The sequence below is a fragment of the Hippoglossus stenolepis genome, chromosome 21 (genome assembly GCF_022539355.2).
Source record: "Hippoglossus stenolepis isolate QCI-W04-F060 chromosome 21, HSTE1.2, whole genome shotgun sequence".
Lineage (NCBI taxonomy): Eukaryota > Metazoa > Chordata > Actinopteri > Pleuronectiformes > Pleuronectidae > Hippoglossus > Hippoglossus stenolepis.
Genome location: NC_061503.1, coordinates 18,208,333 through 18,236,272, shown reverse-complemented (window position 1 = coordinate 18,236,272; position 27,940 = coordinate 18,208,333). Strand labels below are relative to the sequence as shown.

General features: G+C 46.2%; 1 protein-coding gene across 1 annotated transcript; it reads left to right on the top strand.

Annotated features, from left to right (window-relative positions):
- The first annotated feature begins 1,137 nt into the window (after positions 1-1,137).
- sema4gb (sema domain, immunoglobulin domain (Ig), transmembrane domain (TM) and short cytoplasmic domain, (semaphorin) 4Gb) lies at positions 1,138-27,542 on the top strand. Its single transcript, XM_035146453.2, has 15 exons — positions 1,138-1,261; positions 5,745-5,997; positions 13,502-13,650; positions 13,900-13,962; positions 14,272-14,370; positions 14,464-14,557; positions 14,756-14,869; positions 15,209-15,363; positions 18,350-18,525; positions 20,101-20,239; positions 20,326-20,548; positions 20,640-20,755; positions 21,131-21,285; positions 23,110-23,171; positions 23,793-27,542. Exons 2-15 carry the CDS (start codon positions 5,853-5,855, stop codon positions 24,758-24,760), a joined length of 2,658 nt encoding a protein of 885 aa, XP_035002344.2. The 5' UTR covers positions 1,138-1,261; positions 5,745-5,852; the 3' UTR covers positions 24,761-27,542.
- The last annotated feature ends 398 nt before the right edge of the window (positions 27,543-27,940 follow it).

Below are 27,940 nucleotides of genomic sequence, written 5' to 3'. Positions count from 1 at the left end.
ATTGTATCCATTATTTCTGCTCATTGGGACGAAGTGGAGATGCGTCGTCCGTCTTTATTTCCTGTTTATAATTGTGATTATGAGTTCTTGTATTATATTTCTCCATTTAAAACACTGACACTCAGGATGTGTGCTTCAGATTCACATCCACTTACCAACAGCTTCACGATTCTAATCATTGTAAACGGATGTTAACCTTGTGTAGCTTATAATACTGGATACAGCAAAATATGATTTATTATGTTTTCAAAAACAGTTAGAAAGTGCTTCATAATAACCCAGATGGCAATCATCAATAAAAGGACCGACGGGATAAAAGGCTTTCTGGTAGAGGAACATTCTGAGGAGCTTGACCAGTATAAGTATTATAATCACATTTTATCAAAATTATCAAATACTGATGAATCTTCCTTCAGAAATCAACCCTTTGGTCTATTTTAAAGAATCAGAGAAACCAGAGGGGAGACATGTGTTACCACGAGCCACCAGCAGATGGCAGTCAAGTTAGATATCTACAACTGCGACAGACCTTCACAAGAATGTTTTTGCAAGATATATTTTTTTGGGGGTAAAATGTTTTATGTTTTACAATATTTCAAAAGAAGGGCAGAAAAAAAATCAACACATTTGAGAAGTTGGTTTTGTATTTTCAAATTTAAACAGTAAACCAGGAACGTGCACCTTTGCTCCATAAACACTGACTTTATGGATTTCACTTTCATATGGAATTTTCCATGTAACTTTACTACATAAATTCAATGTTAATTTATATGTATAAGTTTAATTTATTTAATCAAATCACTTGATTCACTCTACATGAGAGAAATATACTTAATTAAACGTGAAGTTATGTAATAAAGCTACATGAAGTCTAATTGAAATACATATTAGTATGTATTCGGCACAATTATGTTGAGTGAGAGAGAGAGAGAGAGAGGGGGGGGGAGGAGAGAGAGGGGGTGAGGGATGGGGTGGTGGAGAGAGAGAGAGGGGAGAGAGAGAGAGAGGGGTGAGGGATGGGGTGGTGAGAGAGAGAGAGAGAGAGAGAGGGTGGGGGTGTGGAGAGAGAGGGGAGAGGGATGGGGTGGTGGAGAGAGGGGATGGGGTGGTGTGGAGAGAGAGAGAGAGAGAGTATGTGTATGTGTGTGTGTGTGTGCGCGCATTGGGTAACCGCAGCAGCAGCAGCAGTGTTACAGCAGCTTCAGTGTTGCGCGGACACGAGGACGAGGATTTATTTCGCGGACTCCAGAAAAACACGCAGGTGAGTGTTTGTCGTCTTTTCACGCGCAACGTTCTGCCACTTTTCTCCTGCGCACATGTGTGTGTTCTGACTGAAGGTGAACACACACACACACGGACACACACACGGACACACACACTGTGCAGCGCTGAGCCCCCTCTCTCTCTCTCTCTCTCTCGGTGCTGCAGTCCGGACCAGGTCGCACAGGTGCGCTGGTTTTACGCATCCACAGCGCACGCGTGCGGACTCTTAACAAACTGTGTCTAATGACTTAAAGACACATTCTTCATCCATTCATATCCTGGAGTCTCTGCGGATCTGGACTTGGTCGGTCGCTCCACATCTGTGACGTCTCATTGGTTTCAAATTATTCTCCAATGCATTAACTTCTTCACTGAGAATCTGTGATCTGATCATTTCTGTTGTCTCCTTTGTGTCAGAGGAAGTTGGGGAACAAGGTTTCATGTTTCTTCTGATCGGAAGAAGTTTCCTTTAAATGTCGGTTCTCTGTTATTTAGCTCATTTGAGAATAAAAACAATTAGTTTATCTTCTCTTTTCTTTATTCCTTATCGATTCAGACTTGGTCAGTGCACGTTCTCAACCTGCCTGTTTGTAATGTCCTGTTCTCTTCTCGTCTCGTGTTGATGCTTCTTCAGAATTGTTCCTTGTCATTAGTGCGTCGTCCTCAAACAAGATGTCCTCATAAACTGTCACTTGTTGGATTTGTGAAACTCCTCCGGGCGTTTGACGAGAGGTTTCAGGACGTGAAAAGTAAACAGAAGGATCTGAACATGTTTGCTTCTGCGTTTAATGTGGAAGCAGCTGATCGGGCTGAGAACCAAGATCGTGAAGTCATTGAGCTGTAAAGCAACGATGAGCTCGGAGCTACAGTCGACACAACAAACCTCCGGGACCTGTTCGTACGTCTGGAGGATTTTCTCGTGCTCTGAAGTTTGAGTCTCTGTTTGGGACGAACTACTTCTGTGAGCAGTTCTTTTCAAAATGGCAAAGATTCAGTTTGCTCACGAATGACCTGGAAAAACATGTGCGAGTAGCGTCATCACTACCATCTGACATCAGACGTTCAAGTTTGTGTCCCCCAACTTCGTCAGATTGTCCTAGAATCCTGAGTAAATCAGGCAATGTCCTGGTCAGCTCTGACCCTTAGGACCCTTCGGCACGTCCCACTTCTGGAGGATCCAAGACACTTTGTCTGGTCAAATTTTTATCTTTTGATATTTTAAACAAACAATGTAGAGAATCGTTCTGAAGAATTATACAAAGCATCACAACCGGGTCTCGGATTGTTTGTGGTTTCAGATTCAACCACACGAGTTTAGATTAAATATCAACGACGCTTATTTCCCTTTGGTTTTGGCTGAAAATAGCTATTTGTTCCAGGCCTTCATTTAATGGAGGAAAAACCTTCTGACTTTAAAAACAAAGCCAATTTCCCTGTGCATCATAACTTGGGCGGCACAGTGGCGCAGCGGTCGACCTTGTGGCCTCACAGCAACAAGCCTGTGGAAGCTGAGTTTGCCTGCGTGGGTTTCCTCCGGGGACTCCCTCCCACAGTCCAGAGACAAGCAGGTTAATTGCCCTGTAGGTGTGAACGGTTGTTTGTTCTGAGATCAGCTGGTTGACAGTTCCGTGCTCACGCCTCCATCCCATGATACTTTCAGGAAAAAACGGATAATACAGATCAGACGCTGGATGATTTCAATAATAACACAGGAACTGGGCAGAAGAAGAGTCGTGGAAATTAAGTGTTTGTCCAAAGAAGTCCAGACTCAGAACTTCTTCCATAACGTGAGTGTTTTTTATTAAGAGGCAGATTCGCTTAAACACATAATATTAAAAACAGGTTATGTATTAGTGTAAAAGAGACAATTTCTAATTTCAACCTGTTTTTATTGATCTTTCTGCAGAAATGTCAGGCTCAGTATTAACACATCATCCTGACACGCGCTCGCATGGAAAAAACACGTGCGAGTAGCGTCATCACTACCATCTGACGTCAGACACCTCACCACAGAGAAGAAACACTGATTCTTGAGATAAACAACATAAACGTCTCCTACAAGTCCTCTTGGCTTTAAAAGTAAAGAAGTTGATATTAAGTGAAGGACCTCTGTACAAGCGTGAAGTTAATTTCACATCATTTTATTAGAATGTGTTCAAATTCAGGCTCTGAGCACCGAAAACTAATTTATTGGTCTTTCTGCAGAAAGGTCAGGCTGGTTTATTTAGTATATCGTTCCCTGACAGATGGAAAACAGCTTCATCATATTCATATAACCTCGTCTGTGGGTGAACAGCGACCTTATTTCCTTCTGCTTGATGAGCAGCAGCGAGCGGAGACCATCACTGGAACTAGGTTAACATGTCCCAGTACACTTGTCTCCGGCCCAACGCTGCGGATCAATAAACAGGAATAAACAAATACTCTTTGCAAAGTGAAAGGTGTTTCAGTGGCCGCCCGCTGCTTTGTTCGATTCCTCTCGTCTCCCATCATGCGTGACTCGTCGTCGTGCCAGTGTCAAGGCAGATGTGTTTACTTTTCCCTCCTGGAGTTTCCATGCTTTCATCAACGAGGCAACACCGAGCCGTCAGCGCCAGCTCTCGTACAACAGCGCACACAAACGCAAACGCAGATGTGTTGAGACGATTGTGTGTTTGCTGTGAGGGCAGCAGCTGACGGGATCTCGCCAGCTTGAAGGTGAAGCTACGTCCTTACTCCTACATTTCAGTTTGAAACGCATGAACTCCTCCAGGAGACGTCTGGGGTCCACACGACTCCGGAGCCTTAGAGCCACTGAACCAGTTTGGAAACGCTGCTGGTCCCAGTTTGAGTTTGAAAACTGTGGGTTTTAGTCTGGACGGACTTTTCAGGTCAATGTTTGAACATCTGATGATAGAATAACATGAATCTCTGAAGGAGTGAACTCGTCTTCGTCAGACTTCTGCATCACATCGTGCTGTCGAGAACTCTGATATATTCTGATGGATTCTCGATTATATTCTTTTGTTATTTTTAGTTATTGTCTCTGTTGTATTTCCTGCTTCAATATGTTCGATCTGAGAATTCGTATTAATTTCCTCCTCACCATGGACTGGGATTCAAACTGGTACGGAGCCAAAACCCTCATGTGGACCAGTTTGTTTTAGTTTGAAAACCGTTTCTTGAATGAAAACCTAGTTGTGTGGGTGTTGGCAGACGATGGAAACTTTTAGAAATAATCCTGAATGAACGTAAGATACTTGAATCTCCTCCTATAGGCCGGTTTGAACGCTCGGCAGCCGACCCGCTCACCGAGGGTCACGAGCCTCGCCGTGCCTCACGCCGATGAGTGATTAGCAGCAGCAGCTGTGGAGATTAAACTGGTTATTCTCCGGTGTCACCGCGTCGTGCAGCGGGAATCCCAGTGTTGACCCTTTGATCAGTGACGGAGCCGGGGAGCGAGCAGCCAGGTGGAGAGCGTACGGATGGCACCGGGCCTAATCTCCAGATTACCCATCATGCTGCTCCGCCGTGCACACTGTTAATTAAGAGATGAAGTCGTGTGTTGTAGTATCACATCACTGGGGCTTTTTAACTCCCAGAACTTTTTAAGTGGCCTTTTATGTAACGGCAACTTGCTCCTTCACCTCGGCTGATTGCTTGTTGTCGTCGGAGAGTGATCATGCATATGAGCAAGTGGTTTTCTGCTCCTGTTTTCAAGTCGGCAGGAGAGTTCACCTGAGGAAAGTTCCTTGTTCCCATTGGACGTGTTTATGAAATATCATGAAGACATCGTTAATCAGACATCAGGGTAGATGAGTAAGTGTAATATTTCTGAGAGCTTTGTGCTGATGACCTGTTAAAGGTGTTTCATCAATTAAAGGAGACGTACAACGTTTTCTCTGTTTCTTTCCTCTCGTGTCTTATGAAGGTTTTTGTAAATGATAGTTCTGCAAAGTTAAAAAGCCCAAAGTCTGTGGTTAAGGGACAAACCACTGAAGCTCCTGAAACACCTGCGAGGAGCTAAAACCAAGTGTTTGAGTCAGAGGCTGAAAAGAGGAGCTGCAGCAATGGACAGTCTGAGGAACCTGAACATGAGCAGAATATGAATTGCATTTTCTTTTGTACTTTCTACTCCACGTTAATCTGACGGCTGTACAGTAGTTGCTGTAATTATTTTAGAGTTAGATGTTAGGTAATAAATGAACTTGCAGATTTATTAAAAGGAACAAAATGAAAACTAACTTATCAGATAGTTTCATTTAAATAACTGTGCAGGTTTGAAGAGGTAAATGTTACAGAAAAGTCTGAATGCAGATTTCTTGAGCAGAACATCGTCTTTTCTTCTGTCTTCTCTCATTAATCTTCATATGACCCCTCAGATTTCTATAGTGACCCCCTGACAGTGTAGTTAAAATTATCTCCAACTAAATATATAAATCAGCTCTTATGTTTCCTTCATCATGTTGCATTTACACTCTGTTTTCTGTTTTGCTGCCCAGACTCGTCTCAGCTGGAGGAACATCTCTCAGCTCGACCTCAGGACAAACACACTCTTCCTCACACGTTGTGTACAAGCGGCTGATTGGACCTGGTTGTGTGCGGTAAACATGGGAGAGCAGAGATCAGTCCAACCCGTCCTGCTCCTGCTGCTGCTCCCGCTGCTCCTCGCCAGGCTGTCGCAGCTGTGGGCCTTCCCCTTTAGCCCGTCTCTGGACCTGGACGTCACTCCCAGGACAACTGTCTTCTCCAAAGGTGAGGGGGGGTACAGAGACATTTCCTTTCACTCAGGAGACAAGGATACTGTGTTAAGTGAAGTATGTTATTGTGGTTTAGTCTCATTTTGCCTCGTCAGGATCTGGACCTGCAGCAGCGGCTTAGTTTCAGATCTATTGTCGGTCCAAGGATGTAATTATTTATCAGACATCGTTGATAAATGATGTTCTTTATAAGTCAAGGATTTGCCTGAGAATGTTTTCAGGTTTTATTCAGCAAACAGGATCTGGAAATACAATTTGCCAGTTTGTAAACAAATAAACAAACTTAACTTAAGCAATTTTAGTTGCATCCATGCAAACACGTGCCTAAGCCCTCACCTCGCTGTCCTTATTTGATGCTGCTGCAGCTTCCTCCCCCCCCCCCCCTAAAGAAGTGGCACAGATTTTGAAGTTGGCCCCGAAGACGGCTCCTTTATGCTCCGAGTTATTAATCGTCTCTCTCAAGCCCTGTCCTAGATCACACGGCTCAGCAAACACTTCTAATGAAACAACAGACAGGAGGCCTTCGTAGGACCTGAGCTCGGTGCACCTGATTAGTGTCCGTGCACAAAATACTGCTGAACACACGTGTTTTTCGGACACTGGGTTTTCACACAAACATACAATCAGCACCTCTGCGTTCCCCCTGTACCTGCCTCACCACACCAGCTCACCTTCGCCCGACCCCGCTCCTCCCCCCCGCTCCACATCACTGCGGCAGAGGCGACCACTGCAGCTGCAGCGAGGAGGGAACTCCGGCCCCAGCTCCTGCACCTCCACTCCATCTGTCTCCACCCCCCTCTCCGGTCCTCAGAGGACGAGTATTATTAGAGGACGGGTGGAGGAACAGGGCCGCCTCACAAGAGCTGTAGAGAGTGAGACGACGGGAGAATCAGTCAGAATGATGTTTTTCCACAAACCTCATCTGAAGAACGGCTCCTCTTAAGAAGTGCAGTGATAGATTTGGTGCCATTGATGCATTCAGGAGTAATAAACTCTGAATAAACAGGCGACCAGCACTTTGCTGATATCCACCGTTACTTATCAGCCGAATGAAAAGGATCCTCAGTCGTGAAGCATCACAGTAAGTTTGTAAGAGCATCCATTGTCTATTCTGAAAGCTCTGAATCGTCCCTGGCTATTTATTTACTCGTCTCTGACCCGGCCTCGGATTATAAATCATACATCCTCTGCTTTCCACTTTCTGTGCTGCAGCCTCGTCGCACATCTTGGCTTTCTCTCTTTGCCCTCGTACAAACTTGTCCTTGACCTACTTTCTACCCACCAGGGGAAGCGTGTCAGTGCATGTGAGCGTGCAGGATGTGCACGTGTGTCAGCATACATCTCATCTGTCTCCATGTGTGTCTGAGTAAAAGGGTGGTGGGGGGGTGTATTTGGACGTCACTTTCCCTGTAGAAACACATGTCACCCAGTGGGGTTCATACGTCCGCCTGCGTGTGTGCGATGCTCTATATGGAAATAACGTAGATGTTGTACGTGGGTGTCGCCACCTATGGGAGACTTTGTGGGAGGATTGATGTCGTGTCTCTCAGCCGGGGTGAGGGGGCTCGTTAATTTACCGTATGCTTTACAGACGGGGGGGCAAGGACGCGCTGCATCAGAGGGAGCTCAGGTCGATGAGAGAGAGGAAAGCGGTGGAGTGAATCCTCGTCCTGGCTTCATATTTATCAGGACAGAATGAATCAATGCTGTTTGCTAACATGTCGCCTCGATAATAAAATCAGATGATGCAGTTTGAAGTGAAAGTAGCAGGAAGACAAATCAGCCTCATTTCCTGTTTTAGTCTCATTTCCCTTCCACGTCACGTGATTTGCGTTTTGAGGCGTTTTAGTGAGGACCAGGATAAAAAATTGTTATTTTGAAATGATATAAAAGACGAGAAGACACAGACGTAGAAGACGAAGACGTCAACAAGACGAGGACATTCCAGAGCTTTTGGTGATGAGGACCGATCTCCTGCTGCTTCTTCAGATATGAAACACAAACCGTCTGCGTATTGGAAACGTCCTCGTGTGGAGACTGTTGATTGGTTGACAAGACATCGACCATTTATCAGTTAATAGAGAAAGTTGTAATCCAGCCCAGAGTCCAGTCGTACATCTGCAGCTTCAGCCGATTTCACTGGATTGTGTTGTCAATGTTTGACCGAGTTCTGAACTCTGATGTTTGCCTGCTTTTTTCTTCCGCCACCAGACCTGAAGTAATGCAGTTGTGAAATATTGATGCCCTGTAACTTGCTGCTGCGTCGAGGTCTCGCTCGTGAGGCTCCATGTTGATACTTTGCCTTCCTGTGCACGGGGAGTGTTTTCTCATCTCGTCTGGTGATCACAGAATCCGAGGGGCCAGCGACGGTTCAACAACTCACTGTTCGGCCAAGTCCATTGTTGTCTGAGGCGAACGCCCGAGCAGCTGCGTCTCCAGCGTGTTGAACACAGACAACATTGATTATTTACCCACATTATCAACTCGGCTTCGGCCGCTTTGACGGAAGCTGTTTAATCTCTGACTCGGCCGCGTGACGCCGTTGTTTGTTTTTCCTCTGTGGCGACATTTCACGCTTCGGACCCTTAAATCGGCAAAGACGTCCATGACGATTAGATCCCGTTCCCCTGTGACAGCGCGGATGTGCGGCGCCGACAGAATCTTAGCGGTGTCGGCCTTTTGGGGTCTGAGACTTTGTTTTTCTGTGCCTCTGGTGCTAAATCGATACCTTTTTAAAACGTCTCTGGTGCCCAAACGATGCCAGAACCCAATTTTCGCGACATTTTCCAAAGTTCTTGTCTCATATGTCGAACCCTGTGATTGACAGGGTGTCCGTTATCAGCTCGGATCGACACCCGCTCCCCCTGCGACCCTTGAAGGATTGAGCGGTTTGACTAATAGGACGGACTAACTGAGGAGACGCACGTTGTCTTGTGTTGTGGTTCAGCAGGACACCCAGTTGTGCGTTCGTTCTTACGTAACACAGAGTCACTTCACTGGCTCTCGGGCCTGGTACAGAAACCAAGAGATGCTTATATAATGTGGACAGAGTTGACAACAGCTGACAGTTCTTACACTGTTCAAAGAAGTTAAGTCAGGCTTTCCTTCCAGCATTTGTTCCCAAATCTCTGTGTGTGTGTGTGTGTGTGTGTGTCTGTGTGCGTGTGTGTCTGTGTGTGTGTCTGTGTGCGTGTGTGTCACATGCTCAAACACACAGTGGATTTACTCTCTAACTTGGACCCCACATTGAGGATTACAAATATGTTTGGGCACATTCTGGATGCACCACCTGTGACGGCTCAGCGTTGAGACACAGTCACTGTGGTGAAAACACACAACACACACACACACACACACACACACACACACACACACACACACACACACACACAACACACACACACATACACACTCTTCTGAGTAACTGATAGAAAGTTCTTCACTCTGAAATGAAGTGTGAAGAGTGTGTGTGTGTGTGTGTGTGTGTGTGTGTGTGCGCATTTTATGTTTTCAGATTAGTTTAAGGTTCATGTTAAGATTCAGGTTAAGTTTAAAGTTATGTAAGTAGTAACTATGGTTAAGATAAGGTGTGTGTGTGTGTGTGTGCGTGCACACTGGAAAAAATGGCAGATGTTTCTCACACACACACACACACAGGAGGACAACAGAAATCAGCCTCTGACACACTTCAGCGCTCTGTTGACTTTCCTCATTGATTTTGTTTCAAAGCACAAGGTACAGTGTTTGTGTGTCTGTGTGTGTGTGTGTGTGTGAGTCTGTGTGTGTGTGTGTGTTTCTCTGGAAATCAGTTTTACTAATGTTGCCAAAACTCATTGTTCATGAATTTGACTGAAAACCACTCAATTCATTTTTTGGCCCTAAACCAAACGTTCACCTTCAGGTGTCGTGACTCTGCTGCCGTCTGTGTGTTGATGTGGATTTTTCTTTGTGGATCTTTTGTCGGACTCGTTGTGTTTGTGGACTTTGACCTTGTCGTGTTTTTTTTATATCATTTCCTGTTTTTATTTTGCAACTTGCTTACTTAACTTCCTGGTTTCCCTCTGCTGATGAGCGTCCTTCACTAGTTTCACCAGAGTCACCAGAGTTAAACTTATAAGTGACTTTGGTGCAGATCCAGATAAAAATCCAGATGTAGTCGTTTTTGGGGCGTTTTTGCAGGATGACTGATTTCCGTGAAATTTTTGTGGAGGGTGGGAAATGAGCCGAGGCAGAAGTTGTACAATTTTGGAGAAGATCTGGATAAATGGGCGGATGCAGGGATTTTGTTTTCACTTTCTTTAACATGGTGAAACAGGACTTGGGCCTTTTGTGGAGGTTATGTGTTCTCTCCGCCCTGAAAGCTGTTTATTGTGTTGTTGTGTTTTTTGCTTTCTTTAACTACGTTCTATGACAAATAAACCTTTTACTTCATCAGAACATTTGCCTTTTTCTTACATTTTACATTTCCACCCGAACCTGACGATGGTTCAGGATTGTTCAGCTCTGGCGAAGGTCATTCTAATACTGTCGTGTGTACTTTCTCTTTCCACATGCTTTTAGAACACATCTGAACATCCTTCTGTTATTCAGCTTTAACTCATCGTTGGTTTTTCTCTCTCGCACGTCTGAGTGTGTTGTCACCAAAGATGGAGGGAGGCTCGAAGCAACACACACCGTCACATTGTGCCGGGTGTGACAGCGAGGTCGCCCTGCCGCCGCGGGGCCGGGGACATTGTGTTCGTCACCCTCGTCCTTCTCATCAGCGCCGGGCTGGTTATATCATGCAACCACTATTTTTATAAGATAGGACACCGAGGCGTTTTGGCCACTGTGGGATGAGTCAGGAGCAGCGCGGCTCGTCGCGGCCTTGGGCCGGCGTTGTGTTTGCATCTCGTTCGTTTCATGAAGTGTTCTCGCAGGGATGGGGTTTCACGTGTGTGTTTACGTGTGGTTGTGTTGTGTTGCGTGTTTTAGCATTTTTGTTCTGTCACCCTCTGTTTGTGTTGTTGTGCATTCAAGGCCTTTATTGTCATTGTGAGAGCACAGCGCAAATCACGAAGTGTCTTCAAATCGCCTGTTATAAGGAAAATGTACAGATATAAAATAAAATGCAACTGTATAATAAAGTAATATAATAAAAGTAAACACAAGCCGAGGGAACGAGGTTGCATAAGCAGTTGTAGTAAAGTGACTGAAGTAGAAAAGTCAGATAAATAACATTTCAGTGTATTTATGACGGATATGAAGGTTATTGCAGTGTTTTGATAAATGCTCTGTCTGCTGTGTTCTTGTGTGCATGTGTGGAGAGGGTGCTCTGCGGCATGAACCCCCAGCACGGCCTCTGTGTGTCAGAGGAGAAGCTCATTGCTCACTCAGATCGGACCGAGGCCGACTGTCCTGAACAAACACACAGTTTCCACACATCTGTCGCTTTGATTCAAATTAGTATATAGAACTGATTTCATCTGGAATCTCTGCGTCTTTCCAAGTTCACGTCTTCGTCTTCTACGTGTACGGCTTCTTCATCACTGAGTTGTTTTAATTCTTCTTCAGTGTCACATCAGTCGCGTGTCAGACACTTCATCAACACGCCCACACGTCTCTGAAAGCAGGAGACAACCATTCACACAGGGAATCTAGAGTCTCCATTCAAACCTATGAACACAATCTGCATGTTGTTGGAAAATCTGAAACGTTCTCTAAATCTGCAACTGATTGACTTAAAAAGTGCAGAGTTGGTTTTTATTTTAAACTCTACTGGAGCGTTTCCTCGACTAGGAGTTATAAATATATATGCGCGGTGTCAGTCTTGTATGATAATAACCTAATCATTGCCCGGCGAGAGCTTCCCTGTGGTCGGTGAGGAAGGAAGGTGACTCAGTCTCTTGTCCTCTGAGAGACGAGGAGCTCCTGCTGTCATCACCCAGAGCCTCCATGTGACAGACGGGCAGCTCGCCATGTGGGGAAGACAACGTCCTGTATGTGATGTCGGGGGGGACGACTCTAAACTGTTTTCAGCGTCTGGTGTCACGATGAAACTCGCTGTCACCCTCATTATCATCACGGTGTGTGTGTGTGAATCAGAGCAATGGATTAATGAGTAGATGGAGATCAAAGCCTCGATGAACGTGTGTGTCTTTGTTTTGAATAAACAGGAAGTGGCGTTTCAGTCTGTCGGTCACTGTTGTTGCTTTGACAGCATCACCAGACCTGTCAAATTGTTTGTATGTCTTTTGTTTCTGTCTCCTTATGTCTCGTTCATTAAATTTCCCACAAGAAAACGTAAAGTTTCTTCGGTCTGTGGGACCCTGGACACGTTCCCCTGTTTTTATTTTTTGGTACCAACTAAACCTTGTCATGCGAAACCCAGTAAACAAAACCTTTTAATATTCAGGTCATTGTCTGGCTCTGCTCTTTGTTGAAGTAGTTCCTGAATTATAAAGGGGAACTCAACCAGTCACACAGAATCAGTTTACCAGTCATGAGAAGACTTTAAATCTGTAAATACATCTATTGTTGTCATTTAACGAGGAGGTGGAACTTTTATTCCCTTTGACCCAGATTTATTTCTATATATTTTGCTGTAATTAATAAACCACGGAGTATAAAATGGAAAATAACATGCAGGCCAATCATCTATATATTTATTACTCAGCAAACCCCCCCCCCCCGCCCCCTCGCTGCAGTGGAGCCTCCTCGCTCCGTCAGAACAACAATGAACAGGAGAACAGATTCCCAGCGACAGGCCTGCGGGGCCGTCACACCACAGCAAATCAATCTGCCAGGCGACAAATATAGGTTGTCTTATTACTGGCAGCTGGAACATACTGTCATCAGTAAGAGATGGAGGGAGAGGAGAGAGGAGGGAGAGGAGGAGAGGAGGGAGAGGAGGAAGAGGAGGGAGAGGAGGGAGAGGAGGGATGTGGGATGTGTGTAGATGAATATGCTGCACTGTCACATATTCAGACACGGATTTAACCTTAATGTGGCCCATTTACTGTGTGACACCCCCTTCACCCTCCATCTCACACACACACAGCAGTGATGATGATGATGATGATGATGTGGCAGCACCACTGATGTGTTCTGGCAGTACTGGGGCACAATTCCTGCTGAATGCCCTGAATTTTTGCCTCCCCGCCCCCATCCCCTTCCCCACTTTCTGTCTCAGCACTCCTCTCAGCAATCACCCTGAGACCCCCCACCCCAACACACACACACACACACACCCCCACACACACACACACCACCCCCATCTGGGGTCGAGTTACACCCCCATCTCGTCACGCTCAGCCTTTGAGGTGTGTAGACGCTGGATGTGTAGAATCAAGAGAAACGTCTGCTTGTGCACACACAGACATCAAAGGGGGCTTATTTATTAAAGGGGGTTGCTAATTTATTTAGTTTAAGATTAGACTTTGTAAATGCAGGGTTGTTCACGCAGGTTCGGTCGATGCAAAGATGAAACCGTTGCCGTAACGCGTGTCATATTTCTGCAGGTCTGTTGGGCAGCGTTCGCTTCAATGGCTCTTCCCAGAACTACAGCACCCTCCTGCTGGAGGAGGAGGCCGGGCGGCTGTACGTGGGCGGCAGAGGAGCTCTGTACGCACTCAACACCTCCGACATCGGCACACCTGGAAACCTCACAGTGAGTGCACGGACGCCACACAAAAAGAAACCAGCAAACCCCATTTACACCAGTGGTAAAAGAGGACAGACTAATAATAGCTGTGAGCAGATTGAGCAGATCCCGTTGTGCGACCTCCAGTTTTATGGATATTGGATTAAATGCAGCAGGCGTTTCTGTTTTTCCGCACACATTCTATCCAGAGATCTATTTATTTCTATTTATTGAGCTACCTGACTCCCCCCATTCATTACCCCCTGTTGTGTGCAGATTGATTGGGATGCATCCCCTGAACAGAAGAAGATGTGTCTGAACAAAGGAAGAGACAATCAGGTACGAGGCTGCAGCTCAACGCTCCTATTATTATTACTATTATTATTATCAATATTATTCTGCTGCCACTTCTTCTTATCAGACGACATAAATGAAACACTCCTGCTTTGAAAGACAGAAAACGTGTAATCCTTTCAGTTCCTTACTAATCCACTGCTGCTGCTACTCTGAGCAACTAAACTGGAGCCTGAGCGTTGCACATTTAATTCAATTCAATTCAACATGAAGTGGATTTGCAGGTAACTGTTCTCTGGGTTTTTGTTTTTTTTATTGAGCCAGAAATAACTTGTTTTTCTCCGTCCTCTGCAGACGGAGTGTTTCAATCACATCCGCTTCCTGCAGCGATTCAACGAGACTCACCTCTACACCTGCGGAACAAACGCCTTCAGACCTCTCTGCGCTTACATAGTAAGAGCTCTTGTGATTTGATTTCAGCGCGCTCACGAGCGGGATTTCAAATGAAATAATGCATTTCCCCGCTGTCCCTGCTCTCTTCGCTAGGACGCGGAGCGGTTCGGCTTCTCCTCGGGCTTTGACGAGGGCCGAGACCGGTGTCCCTACGACCCAGCAAAGGGATACACCGGCCTCCTCCTGGGTACGCTCCCTAATTTACCTCTAAACGCCTCAAAAAACACAAACCATCTCACAGAAACCTTTATTTGACCTTTTGGCTTGGTCCACGTCCCGTCCACTAACATGGAGGAGGTCTACCTAGAGACCTGTACTGGGGGGGCTGCAGGATGGATTCAGATGTCGCTCCACTAACAAACCTTTTTTTTAATCTGCCTATCAGACGGGGAGATGTTCACGGCCTCTCAGTACGAGTTTCGCAGCTCGCCAGACGTGCGCAGAAACTTCCCCTTCCCCACGCTCCGGACCGAGGAGGCCCCGACCCGGTGGCTTCTGGGTAAGTACAACTCAGGAAAGCACATTTTTTGATAAATAAACAACAAGTAACTTCACACACTTGTTTATCTACTGTCACTTGCAGTAAATCACTAAATGCACCAAACTTCATTGACATTTTATACATTTTTTACTTCGACGTTTAGCTTTTACAACAGAAACTGAATGAATATCATGTAAAAAAAAAGTTTGCACCGCATTGCAGCTCTAACTCGTTCAGTTGTGGCAATTCAAGCAAATCACTGTCTTTAGTTTCCAAGGAGACACTTTGCAGGCTGCTCATAGGTCTGGTGTGTGTGTGTGTGTGTGCCTGTGTGTGTGTCTGTGTGTGTGTGTGCAGAGGCGGACTTCGTGGGCTCGGTGCTGCTGAAGGAGAGCGTCAACAGCTCCATCGGGGACGACGACAAGATTTACTTCTTCTTCACGGAGAGGAGCCAGGAGCAGGCTGCCTACCCGAGCCAGACCAAGGTGTCCAGGGTCGCCCGAGTCTGCAAGGTCAGAGGGCGGAAGCCGACCCAAACCGCGTTAACCGTACTCACGCTGACGGCCTCACCGGGTTCAGGAAGTTTAAAAATGAAGATGGGAGGATTGTTTAATGTTTTTTACGTCTCCAACGCAGAAAAGTGTAGATGGAGGTTTTCTGCTCTCGGCTGCCGTTCTGCTCCTCCGGTCATTTCACTGTATGAAGCAGCAGTTTGTCGTCTCTGTTGGTTTCTTCTCTTTCTCACTGTTGCCAGGCAAACTACAAGCCCACCAACCTCCACCTCTAATGGCAGCCCCCCCCCCCTTGCCTTTATTGCCATCTCGCCTCTTCCCTCCTCCTCGTCCCTCCTCCTCCTCCTCCTCTTTTTCCCTCTCACCTCATTTCACTTGCGATCAGCATCTCCGGTCCAGACAGCGCCCGTTTCCTCGAGGTCCCTCTTCCTCTCGTTCTTCCTCCCTGCCGTTTCTTTTATCTTGCACATGCTGGTGTAATTACCGTCACATCACAGATTTGCTGCTGTGCTGAATCGACTGTTTTTATGACAGAAACAAGAATTTCACATTTTACACCTTTTGGGGGAGATGGTGAAAAGAACTCGCAGCAGAAGAGATTTGATTGGCTGTCGGTGTTAACAGCCAATCAGAGTGAGTTAAACTGCCAGGACCAGTGAGTGCACAGTGATTCTGGCAGGTAACAAAGGGACTGGCTGCATTTTTCTGTTTCAGGACCAGCTGGAGATGATAATTCCACAGATTTATGATTTCATTTCTCGTGTCCCAGCTTCTCCTGGAGCTGCTCCACTTCAGTTTATAGCCCCTTTTACGACATTGGAATACATCACATTTCTGGCTTCATCTATCGATATTATATATTCATGTTTATTGCAACTGACGCGTTCTGCTGGATATTGATCTACTCATCAATGCCACTTTGAAATATACTGTGATTTTCCTACAAGAACTCTAATCAGTTCATTCTCGGTGTTTGGATTCTTTGAGTTCAGGCTCTTCCTGTTTCTCCTTGTGCAGCTGCAGCCTTCACCTCGATCCGACTCCAGTCAGTGCAGACTTGATTAAATTGAAATATAAATTTTACATGGTCCGACCTTGACTCGTGAAAGTGACAACATGACATCGCATTTATGTAACAAGGTGCGTAACTGAGAGGGGCTTATTTCTGTCTTTCACAGCCGTGAGTGGTTTGTTTTTGTTGTGCATCAAATTGAGCAAATTAAAACATCCATAAACGTTTTACCAGCCTCAGCGGGCAGGCAGTACCACTTACACTATACACGCTCTCGCTACAAGCATATAGTCAAACAGCAGGTAGACACACCCTTCTCTGTAAGAGCGACCAATCAGCTTCGAGGAGGAATCATCTGCAGTAACATTCCCACCGAAATTGATGAAAATCCGTCATCTTTAAATAAACATTTTCTTCGGGTCGCACATTCATTTACAATAAGGCACTTTTCCCCCTCAAAAGGTAAACAAACAACTGCAGGCCTTGAAATAATTAAGGAATTTGTCTTCACAACTTTTAAACGCTTCATGTTCCATTAATCCTCCCTGTATCTAAAATAAGTCATTTCTGGAAATCAGGTCTGGCCTCCTCTCCTCGTCAGCTCTGTGGAGTTGTCGGGGCACTGGAGAGTCTAATAACTCTGAAGTAGGCCACAGCGTCGCATGCAGATGTCGCGCTGCTCCCTGGCTCGGCCCTCGTGGCAGCCAGACACCGGGCCGGTTGGAGGCCGGTTGGAGGCAGATCTGCCGGCGGTGACGCCCCCTGGCAGTCGCCTCTGGAAACCGCTGACATCGTGCCATTTTTCTGAGCTGCCTAACAAGTCGTCCTCCTCCTCTTCTCTGCTCGTCTCCGACTTCCTCGGCCATCACAACCTAGTTTCACAGAGAACGGTGTTTTTCAGTGACACCGGCAGATCTGTGCCATTTTAGACGTTTTATATTTAGTTCCATTTATCAATAAACAAAGAAAATGAGCTGTACAATTTGTCATTTTTCTATATTATAACTTCAGAAACCAGCATCACGTTACACAACAGCACCATCTCCAGGGATAATTTATCTACAGGCGTATATCTTTACGATGCCATCCTTGGATTCTTGACTCTCGGATTCCCTTGGATTTACGTCGTGACGACCCGCTGACCCAACTGTGATTGACGCAGATCGTGATTCATCGGATCCCTTCAGCTCTTCCCACAATAATAACCTGGCATCCAACTCCATAGGACTATTTTATGATGTTTTCTCCGTAGCATCCATCTTCCCCTCTCTGCCAAGGCCAGCTCTCTTGAGATTCTGTGAAAGTGGACGCATTCATCTGCCGTCCCCTTCCCTCTCTTTGCTTTTCTCTGACACTACAAATTGAGTTGGTGTTTTTTCGATGGAAGTTCTCCTGATGCCGACAGTTTTGTTTTTAGATACTTCGGTGTCATGTGGATTTTAAGCTGCTTTGTCTTTTTGTGTGTGAGGCCGAGGCAGGCAGAGCGAGCTGATGAACGACAGATCTCTGCAGAAGACGTAAACAAAGACAAGTTTTAAAAAATTGAGTCGACTCCATCTCTTTGTCCCTCACTTTAAATGAGGTGTGCTAAATTACTCTTTTAGAGAGAGAGCTCCTGCAGCCTCACCTCCCATGGCTACAGAAATGCAATTAGAGCAAATGTGCTAAAGTCGTTGTGCTCGGAGTTAGAAGTCTAACGTTTCAGCTCCACTTACATAAGACTCTACCTCTCTCTCCCCGCCTCCTCTATGAGTATAACTAGGTGTAAATCAGGATTTGATTCCTATCGTTTTGTGGACATATGTTTGTCACTTTTTATTACAATCAGATTAGTTGCCATCGACGCACACGTGATAAATGAGTGGGTGGATTTGTGGGATTGGAAAGTGTAAATGCCAGAATACATCATCTCAAGTGACTGGATCTTGGCATCCATTGATTTTCTTGCTCCTCTGCTGTCTCCTCTGTGTGCAGACCGACTGGGGGGGCCAGCGGACCCTGCAGAGGAAGTGGACCTCCTTCCTCAAGGCCAGAATGGTTTGTTCGGTCCCAGAATACGAGCTGCACCTCAACATCCTGCGCAGTGTGTTTGTGCTGCAGGGTCGGGACGCTCAGAGCAGCATCTTCTACGGCATCTTTGGCCTTGAGTGGTAAGAGACGACATTAAATTCTGCTTTTATAGAGCGATGCAGTCGAGACGTCAGTAGCACAACGTTTTCTCTGATTCCAGGCAGGTGCAGTGTCACAAATTAGGTGGTGCGCTCTTCCAACATGACCGAGCATGGAATTCTTTCAATAGTTTTGCCTGAATATCAATATAGACTCTAAATTGCACTCTATAAATGCTCTATAATTACCTCTATATGTGCTCTATACTGCCCTCTGTGTGTGCTCTATACTGCCCTCTATATGTCCTCATACCGCCTTCTACTCTATGCTGCTCTCTCTCCATATCACCCTCTACTTTGCGCTATATATTGAACTCTATATTGAACTCTATGCTGCGCTCTATGCTGCGCTCTATAACGCTCTGTACTGTGCAGACTCGTAATGACATCACCATGCAGTGCAAGATGGCAGCACCGGTGTCCAGGATACTTTGGCTTCATTCACAGTTGGAGAGGCGTCGTCCATCTTTATTTAGTCAGTGGTATTTAAGATCATTCAAATTGTTATTTCAAATTCCAGGTGAGTTGTTATTGAGCTGCTGTCGAAGCTGATGGACGACGGCTGCGATGAGTGTGTGTGTGTTTATGCTGATGTGCAGAGTCATGCTGCATAAAACTGTCCCGGGGGTTAGATTCTGATGTAGAGGACTCGGCAGTAAATGGACCATAATGCTCTGTTTCTTCTTTGTTTCTTTTCTTATTTATTTGACATTCGAGCTCGATGCTCCCGTTCACTGCAGCAGCCGTCGTCTCCAAGCTCATGTTTCTTTATTCCTCTCTCTCTCTCTCTCTCTCTCTCTCTCTCTCTCTCTCTCTCTCTGCCTCATCTTGTCTTTCTATATGTTGGATTCCTTTTAAAAACACACACCTGTGTGAGTGCTCGTCATCGCCCTGCATTAGTCACAAGTGTGCATGAATGAGTAAACCCCCGGGCGACACCTCTCCCCAGCTTTAAAGACAGATTCTGGTTTCACATCAACCTCCCTTTCCTGACTTGAATGCGTTTGAAGGCTGAGGTGGGCTCACAACGGACAGAAGAATGTGACGCACACATTTCCCCCTCGTTACTAATCTTACCTTCAAGGCCTGAGATTAAGGGTCACCTGGCTGCCGACTCGAGACTCACGCTGCTGTTATGTTGTCGAGCGAATCTTTTCTTTCACAGTTGCTTCACGAAAACCACAAATGGGTTTTATTTCTGACTCACAGGGAGTGGAGGGGGTATTTGAGCTCTCTGAGAATAATCTGCCAAACAAATGTCCTTCTGGAGGATGATGGAGATAAGGAGGGAGAATCACACACCTCCACTCCCACGTGTCCATACAAGACAAATAAATGATCAAATCCAGGAGGAAGATGTGATGAAAAACAAAACGTCAACACCCGCAGAGTTTTCAGAGGCCTGTCAGTGTCCGTGGTCACGGACGATCTGCGCCGTGTTTGAAATCTGATCCCGGTGGCAGTCGCTCCTCAGACAATAACCTCCCAGTGTTTGTTCAGCGTTGAATCATTAATCCTGAGCGTGTCCTCTGGACGGGGTGGGGTATCGTCTTTCAGGAAGAACATCAAGGCCTCTGCGATATGCCAGTACGCCTTCTCAGACGTGCAGAAGGTTTTCGAGGGGCCGTACATGGAGGTGCAGGACTCGAAGTGGAGGGAGTACACAGGGAAGGTGCCAGAGCCGAGACCTGGATCTGTAAGTTTAAAATAAAACCCCTCTTCATACGATCATTTTATTATCCGGCTCTTTCCCCCCCCTGTTCAAACAAACTTCTTTCTCAGTGTATGACAGATCGGCACCGGTCCCAGGGCATCAACTCGTCTCGTGACCTCCCAGACAATGTCCTCACGTTCGCCCGAAGGCATCCACTCATGGCCGGCCAGGTGCACCCAGTGGGAGTGCGCCCCCTGTTGTTCAAGAGGAGCGTCAACTATGTCAAGATAGTCGTGCACAGGGAGCCGGCGCTGGATGGAAACATTTATACCGTCCTGTTTCTGGGAACTGGTGAGTCCAGCAACTCCTGTGGAAAGACCTACTCTATTTACGTCTGTGTATCCCAGTGTCCTGTTTGACGAGGTTGTGTCTCCTCCTGCAGATGACGGCTGGCTGCACAGAGCTGTGGACATCGAAGGAGAAATGCACATCATAGAGGAGCTGCAACTGTTTGACAAACCTCAGCCCGTAGAGAGTCTGGTCATATCCTCGGCTCTGGTATGTTTTCATGCACGCCCAAATTAACCGGGGTTTAAATGGCCGATGACATAATCGATCAAGCTGTGGCTGATAAATTAGCTGCGTAGAAATGCGGTATAAACATGATGTTGATATTTGATTTTCACTTATTAATCCGAATCAGTAAATTAGATCATTTTCTATGTCTCCGGCCACCAGCAACACCATTATATTTGGGGTTTGTTGGTCCATCCCATTCTGAACACCATATCTCAAGAAGACGTTGAGGGAATTTCTGCAAAATTGGTACAAATGTTCAGTCGGACTTGAGGATGAACTGATTCGAATTTGGTGCGAAACGGTCCAAATATGCTGCTTATATTGAAATTCATTACAACATTCTTTGTTTCGCAGCGGAGCATCTACGCCGGCTCACACTCTGGAGTCGTGCAGGTACCGATGTCGGCCTGTCGGAGATACACTTCCTGTTACGACTGCGTGTTCGCCAGAGACCCGTTCTGCGGCTGGGACGGGGGGGCGTGCGTAGAAATATCCTCCAGTGCACAGAGGTGAGGTGGACTCTAACCTGCACATTTCTCCAGTAATGAAGCAAACACACAAACAGGCTCACTGGGTTATAAATGAAATCATACTGGAGTTACAGAGATTGGACAGAAAGGCGGGGACGTTAACTCAGTCATAGATCCTGAGTCTATAGTGACAGCTGTTAGAGGTCAAAGGTCACAGTGACCTTGTGATTCTGGTTGACGGAGGCGTACGACCACAGAGCTCTGGTTTTACAGCCCAGATAAAATGGTGAACTGTTGATAATGTTTAGCAGTTATTATTATTATTATTATTATTATTATTATTATTATTTTAATCAGCCTCTTTCAAAATAATAAACCTCCAAACAGAGATGATTCATTTTGACAGTGTTCACTTTTGCATAACTCGACCTTTTCAGTCGATGTTTACTTCTTCCCTTCGGGGCCCAAAACAAATCCTGGAGTCTTATTAATTATTTATACGCTTTACTTTCCCTTCCGACTCTTTATGAAAGCAGGTCTGAGACAATGTGGTCGACCTCAATTTGTCTCATCGGCTCGTTGCAGCTCAGCGGGAGCTTCATCTGGAGTGGGAAGGTTTGAATTACAAATGAGTAACCCTCTAAAAACCCACAAAAAGGAATTAGAAAAACTCATTTCCTTTTTTAAAAACACTTTTTCATATCTTAAATCTGCATTTAAAACAGAGAAACGCTTAAAATTAAGTATTCAGGCTTTAAACTGTTTCCTAATTTACAGTTTTTGTCAACAATCAACATTTTACTGTCATTATCTGTTCATAAGAGGAGTTACTGACGATTACTTGTTGTAAGTAGAAAAAATTGTCAATTTATTTGTAGATTTACTTGAATAAAATGTTTGAGTTCCTCCTCTGGAAAGAACCTGAATCCTGTCAAATCAAATCCACTGGAAGACATTTTTTATTAAAACTTAAATCGTCAATTCTTAGTCTTGCATCTTGTAAAGTGTTTTTAGTCGTGTACTGTTTGACCTGAGGATACTGGGAGTGTTGGGATTCATTCATCCCACCAAACATACTCTCTCTCTCTCTCACACACACATACCCAGACACACACTTTGGCTCCATCTTGCACTGGGGCCTGTTTGTGCCCCTCTTCATTCACTCTGCATGAATGAGTAGCAGACATCTTAATCTCCATTACTGCTCTGGACACATCGGCCTCTCCTGTGGATTTGTTTTGGAGCGTCTGAGGCAGCAGCACAGTCGGGGGGACGTTAATGGGAAACCTTACGTTATCCTGGTTTACGGCGTATATACAATGGCCACTTCATTCTGAAGCAATGACATTATTTCTGTTATCAGTCTTGGAGAAATACGGCTCGAGAGTAAAACAGGATTATTCTGAGCTGCGCTGGGTTAAAAAAAAAGAAAAACGACTTTTCAATATACTGTCGCTCTGCCTGGAACCTCCTGCAGGCTCAGTGGAGCCCAAACTGTAAAAGTAAATGATTGCTGCTGCAGAAACTTTGTGTTTCCCTCCTCTGACTGTAGATGTGTTGGAGTGTTGTGTAATCTCGCTGTGTCGGCCTCATTAAGTCGTTGTTTTCACTCGGTCTCGTGGTGTTTGACAGCTCTGGGGTTGTGTGAAGGTGCCGCAAAGGTGGTTTTCACCAGGAAACCCACACAATGTAACTTTGTAACCTTTAAATCCGCAGCTTGATTAAAGTAAGTTTGATGGAGAATGTTTCCTCTCTGGTTCCCACTCCTCACCCTGTGTACGATCTCCTGTGCGTCGCGTCGGTGCTTCTGCTTGAATCGTGTTTAAATACTCAGTGACTGAATTTTAAATCATCTTATTTCAGGTCAAACTTAACTCAGGATATTCTGAGAGGGATCAGAGGCTGCAAGGAGAACTTAGGAAACGGTATGTTACACACACACACACACACACACACACACACACACACACACACACTGCTCTACATCCAATTTGCTTTTAATTCTTTATTCTCACCTGCCGCTCAGTGTCCTTGGTGAGTTTGCCTGCCTCCCTCTCTCTTTGTCTCTCTCTCTCTCTCCCACACACACTCCACACAGATTATGGGGTGAAAGAAGTCCAACACACACACACACACACACACACACACACACACACACACACACACACCCCTCTTTTCTCTGCCGGAAAACTCCAGCACTTAGCAGCTATTAAGAGATTCCACTGGGTGTGCGTTCCCTCCCCATCCCCCAGGTCCCAGCGCTCACATTTTAATCAGTTCCTCTGCCGGTGGAGGTCAGGCGGTCGTGCTGGCTGCATTGCAGGGCTCGCCACGTTTAAAGAGGCTTATCAAATGTAATAGAAAGCGATGGTGGTGGGTTGAGCCGCGCAGGTTGCTCACCTGCACTTTGAAATCGTAACCTTGGCGACCTGACGCCCTCGCCCCATCCATCTCTCTGTCCCGCTGCATTTCTGTCATCCTGCCGTCTCTGCTCCGCATCTCATCTCTGTTTTTTTGTCTCTTGTGCTCTTGTTTCTGTCGCTCAGTCGTCCATCGGCGGCGTTCTGTGATGACGGGCGACGACGTGCTGCTACAGTGTGAACTACGCTCCAACCTGGCGACGCCACGCTGGACTCTGAATGGCAAAGATCTCCAGGGGTACGACCTGACCTCGGGCTACCGCATCGGCACAGACGGCCTCCTCATAATCGGCGCTCGGGCCCAGCAGAGCGGGTCCTACCGCTGCTTTGCCGTGGAGAACTCGGTCTCTGTGCTGGTTTATCTTTACACAGTCCGGGTGCACACAGACCCGTTCTACCCCGTGGAGTCCCCAGCCACCACCAACCCCACCACAGTTTCCAGCCCAACTGTTCTCTCCACCAGCGGCCCCACCGAGCAGCCTCTGCCCTCGCCTCCCGCCCCGCTGCCTCCAGGGCCCGAGTTCCAGACCTACAGGCACATGGAGGCCGTGTACATCTCTCTGGTGGCCGTGCTCGGAGGGCTTTGCCTGGTGCTGAGCGTGGTGCTGCTCTACGTGAGCTTCTGCACCAGACGGGCCTCTCGGGACCGAAAGTTCTCCCAGCAAGGGCTGCGGGTCCTGGGCGACTCCGAGAGAAAGAGGAGCTCCCATTTTGAACTTACAACCATCTCCAGCCACTGCAACGGCCGCCAGGCGCGTCTCTCCATCTCGATGCCAAACTTCGCGGACATGGGCGACGGTTTCCTCCAGATCGTTCCAGGTCAGGGCAACATGTCACCGTCAAAAACGCCTCCGCCAGCCCCTCCTCTTCCGATGCCGCCTCCCCTTCCCAACATGGACTACGCCAACGGGCTGTCGGCCACCCTGCCCAGCGTGCTGAGGAAGATGAACGGGAACAGCTACATGCTGCTGCGGCAGGCCGACCACGAGGGCACGTCGCCGCTCTACCACTCCTTCACAGAGGAGCTCAACAGGATCCTGGAGCAGAGGAAACACACACAGCTGGACCTGCAGCCGGACGAGAGCTCCATCTAGGACGTCCCTCTCAGTCTTTGTCCCACAAGTTATTTATTTTTACCCCAACTGTGACCCGTAGTCGTGGGGAGAACTGAAACGCTGCTGTCGGAGCCCCTGATCTGAAATGTTCAGCCTCCTGCGACACATGGCCCATGATTTCGCTTCAACAATGGACAACATTAACCAGAGATTGATATTCGATTCGGCCAAAGACGACAGCACAAGAAATAACCACGAGGAGGAAACGAAATGCTCCTCAGTCGGACCACACAAAAGGCGAAGCTGCTAAATGGGGCATAGGTCAAAAAATAAAGAAGGTCAGGAGGCGATTATGTCTTTTTGAGCCTGGGGAAGTGCTGAGGAAGTTCTTAGTGCCGTGTAACGTTAACCCTGTATGGAGCGTGAGGTAACACTTCCTCGTAGCGTGCCCGGCCCCGTGTGTCACAATGAGGACGTTCCTGTTTTTTGTCCATGACTTCGTTGTGGTTCCTCTGTCTGGAGGAAGAAAGGTTTGACTCATCAGGACTGGACTCAGATTCTCCGAGTCCTTCTCGTCCGATGGTCGTAGTAACTTGATTGAGCTGGATTCTTTCCCCTCGATGTCGGACGTCCAGGGTTTTTTTAATGCGAAAGAATGACGAATGGCCACGTGTACGAACTGTTACACAGTCCAAAACAAGAAACACAACATTAACGGCTAACAAGGAGAACCAGCCCCAACTCGCCACATCCGACAACAGTGCTGACTTCTTAGAAATGCACTAATCTCTCAAGACTACTGGACAACTGAAAGGCTCACGGCGGTCTGAGGTGCACATGGAAAAGACAACAGCAAATTAACATACACAAAATATGACAAATCAAACTCACACGACAAAACGGTAAATCCCTACTGCAAATCGTCCAATCAGCATCAATCCTTATCAATAACAGGTACACAGAAGTTAATACTGTGTTTTGTGATGTGTACTCTGCGATCGGTGGACTAATTGTCAGATAACGATCCTCGTTTCTCTGTGAAAGCGGCAAAATCCCCAGTTGGTTCGATCCCACAGTGAAATACAGCTTTTATATGGAGCATCACTTTAAGAAGACGGTTCTGTTACCGTGCACGACACATCACACGTTTGAGCTTATTTTTTAAACCACTCTTTTCTCGTCTTTTATTCTCATGTAAATATCAATATTCACATCACAGTTGCAGCAGTAACTACAAATGTGTTGTGTCAGTTCCAATAGAGGGTAGACTTTTACTTTTAGAATTTTCTCCATTGACATTTCAGAAAATCCTGAGAAAGAGTTTTACATCTGGAACCAGGACGACCGGCTACAAGATGAATCGTGACCATAAAACATTTGATTTTAGAGCAAATGGAAAAAAAGGCAAAGGTACAAGACTGTGAACTTAACTATTTAAAGAGTGAAGGAACTACGCTTCCCATAAACCATTGTGAACAACACCAACTTCCACTGCTTCTTCTTGAATTTAACCGTGTTGTAGAGATTCTGCCTTCCTCCTGAGACAGAAAGATGAAAGTTATATTTCAGAACATTATGTCACGAGGAAAATATACAGAAACGGTAAATGACAGATTTCTTTGTCCTCTGCCGGTGGCAAGTTTCCCAAACCAGCAAAGCGAGGACCTTCACAAAAGCCTCCTCAGTGTTTACCTGACATCAGAGCAATGTTAAAACAACACAAACTGCCGAGCGGACAGTATTCCTCTGGCAAGATAAACAGCGCTATGATTAAATACAGGTAGAACGTGGAGAGAAGTGGCTGAAATGAATCTCGGGTGTAATTTGTAAACGTGTCACGGCCAAATAAAGATCCGTCTTTGCAGGAAAGCCTTGAATCAGCTCTTGCAGCAGCGGCGGCGGCCCTCTCCGGTGACTCACAGCGTGCATCTGTCAGGGTGACAGTAACGGCAGCGTTTGGCTCACCTCCACCAGGAGAGGACAGGGGGCGTCTGTCTGTTTGCATGGAGCAATGTCGTCCGTGCAGGTAGAGAGGCGGACGGGAAACACTTGACCTTTCATGTCCCGGTGGAGACGTGGGGGAATCGGGATGATGATGAAACGAGGCAGATTTCTGTGATCCTCTCGTTTTTTCCCTTGAAAGCCACTTTGTTATGAACCTGGACGGAATCATAATGGAGGAGATGCACTCGGGCGGTAAATGTGCTGGTGTGGATTGAGAAACCTGGAGTCGGCTTCACAGTCCTCACCTTGGGTTCTGGTGTTTTTAATTAACTGAGGCAGCCGGTTGGATGAGAGGTGAAACGTCTCAAAGTGTCCATCAGCCCTAGATTCAGCTTTTCTTTAACACAGATACACTTTATGATTATTCAAAAGTTTGCTCCTCTGTTTATACAGGAAGCTCTTTGCATTTCGACGTGTGCAGACGACACCGTTGCCCAGTTGCTTTGAGGCGAACTCAAACTTTACCCACGTTCTTTTGGGTCCTGCCGTCTCCCTGTGATGTTACAGCAACATCAGTCTCTCCTTTGAACAAATTGATCAAAGTTCTGATTGAGGATTTGTTTTTCCACATTTTTCATAGATTTCTAAATGAATAATTCATGTTAATTGATGAAAAAAATCTGACAAATTTATGGGGACTGATATTTATGAGTGAATGAGATCCTGATAAGAATCTGGATCCAGTGAATTCCATAAGCAAATATGCATTTTACTGAGTATTTGTTTTGTCCGTGCATTATTTGAACATGTAAGAGAGGATTTTAGTACAAATAGATATTCTTTAAAAAATAAATTAGCTTTGCTTTCTTGCCCGACACTTTCAGCTGCTCTACGCGTCCTGGTTATTCATGCATGGTCGCATGTTTTCAGCTTTCTTCTCGTCCTCCTCTTCATCCTCCTCTTCATTCCTCCTCTCTCCCCCTGTCCCCTGCCTCCTTTCTCTCCCCCGTCTCATCACCCCTGCACCACAGCATCATCTGCTGCTCACATGTACTCTCTCTCTCTCTCTCTCTCTCTCTCTCTCTCTCTCTCTCTCTCTCTCTCTCAAGGACCCTGCTGAGTTTACAAATGGCCGTGATGCCCCCAAATCAATTCGAGCCAGCTTTCAGAGAGCACTTGAGTTTGTGTTGGCGAAGGGCAGAGAGAGATTTTCTGCATTAGTTCAACATACAATTAATCTTGTTCTCGTGTTTCTAGAGAGACATGAACTCTAGA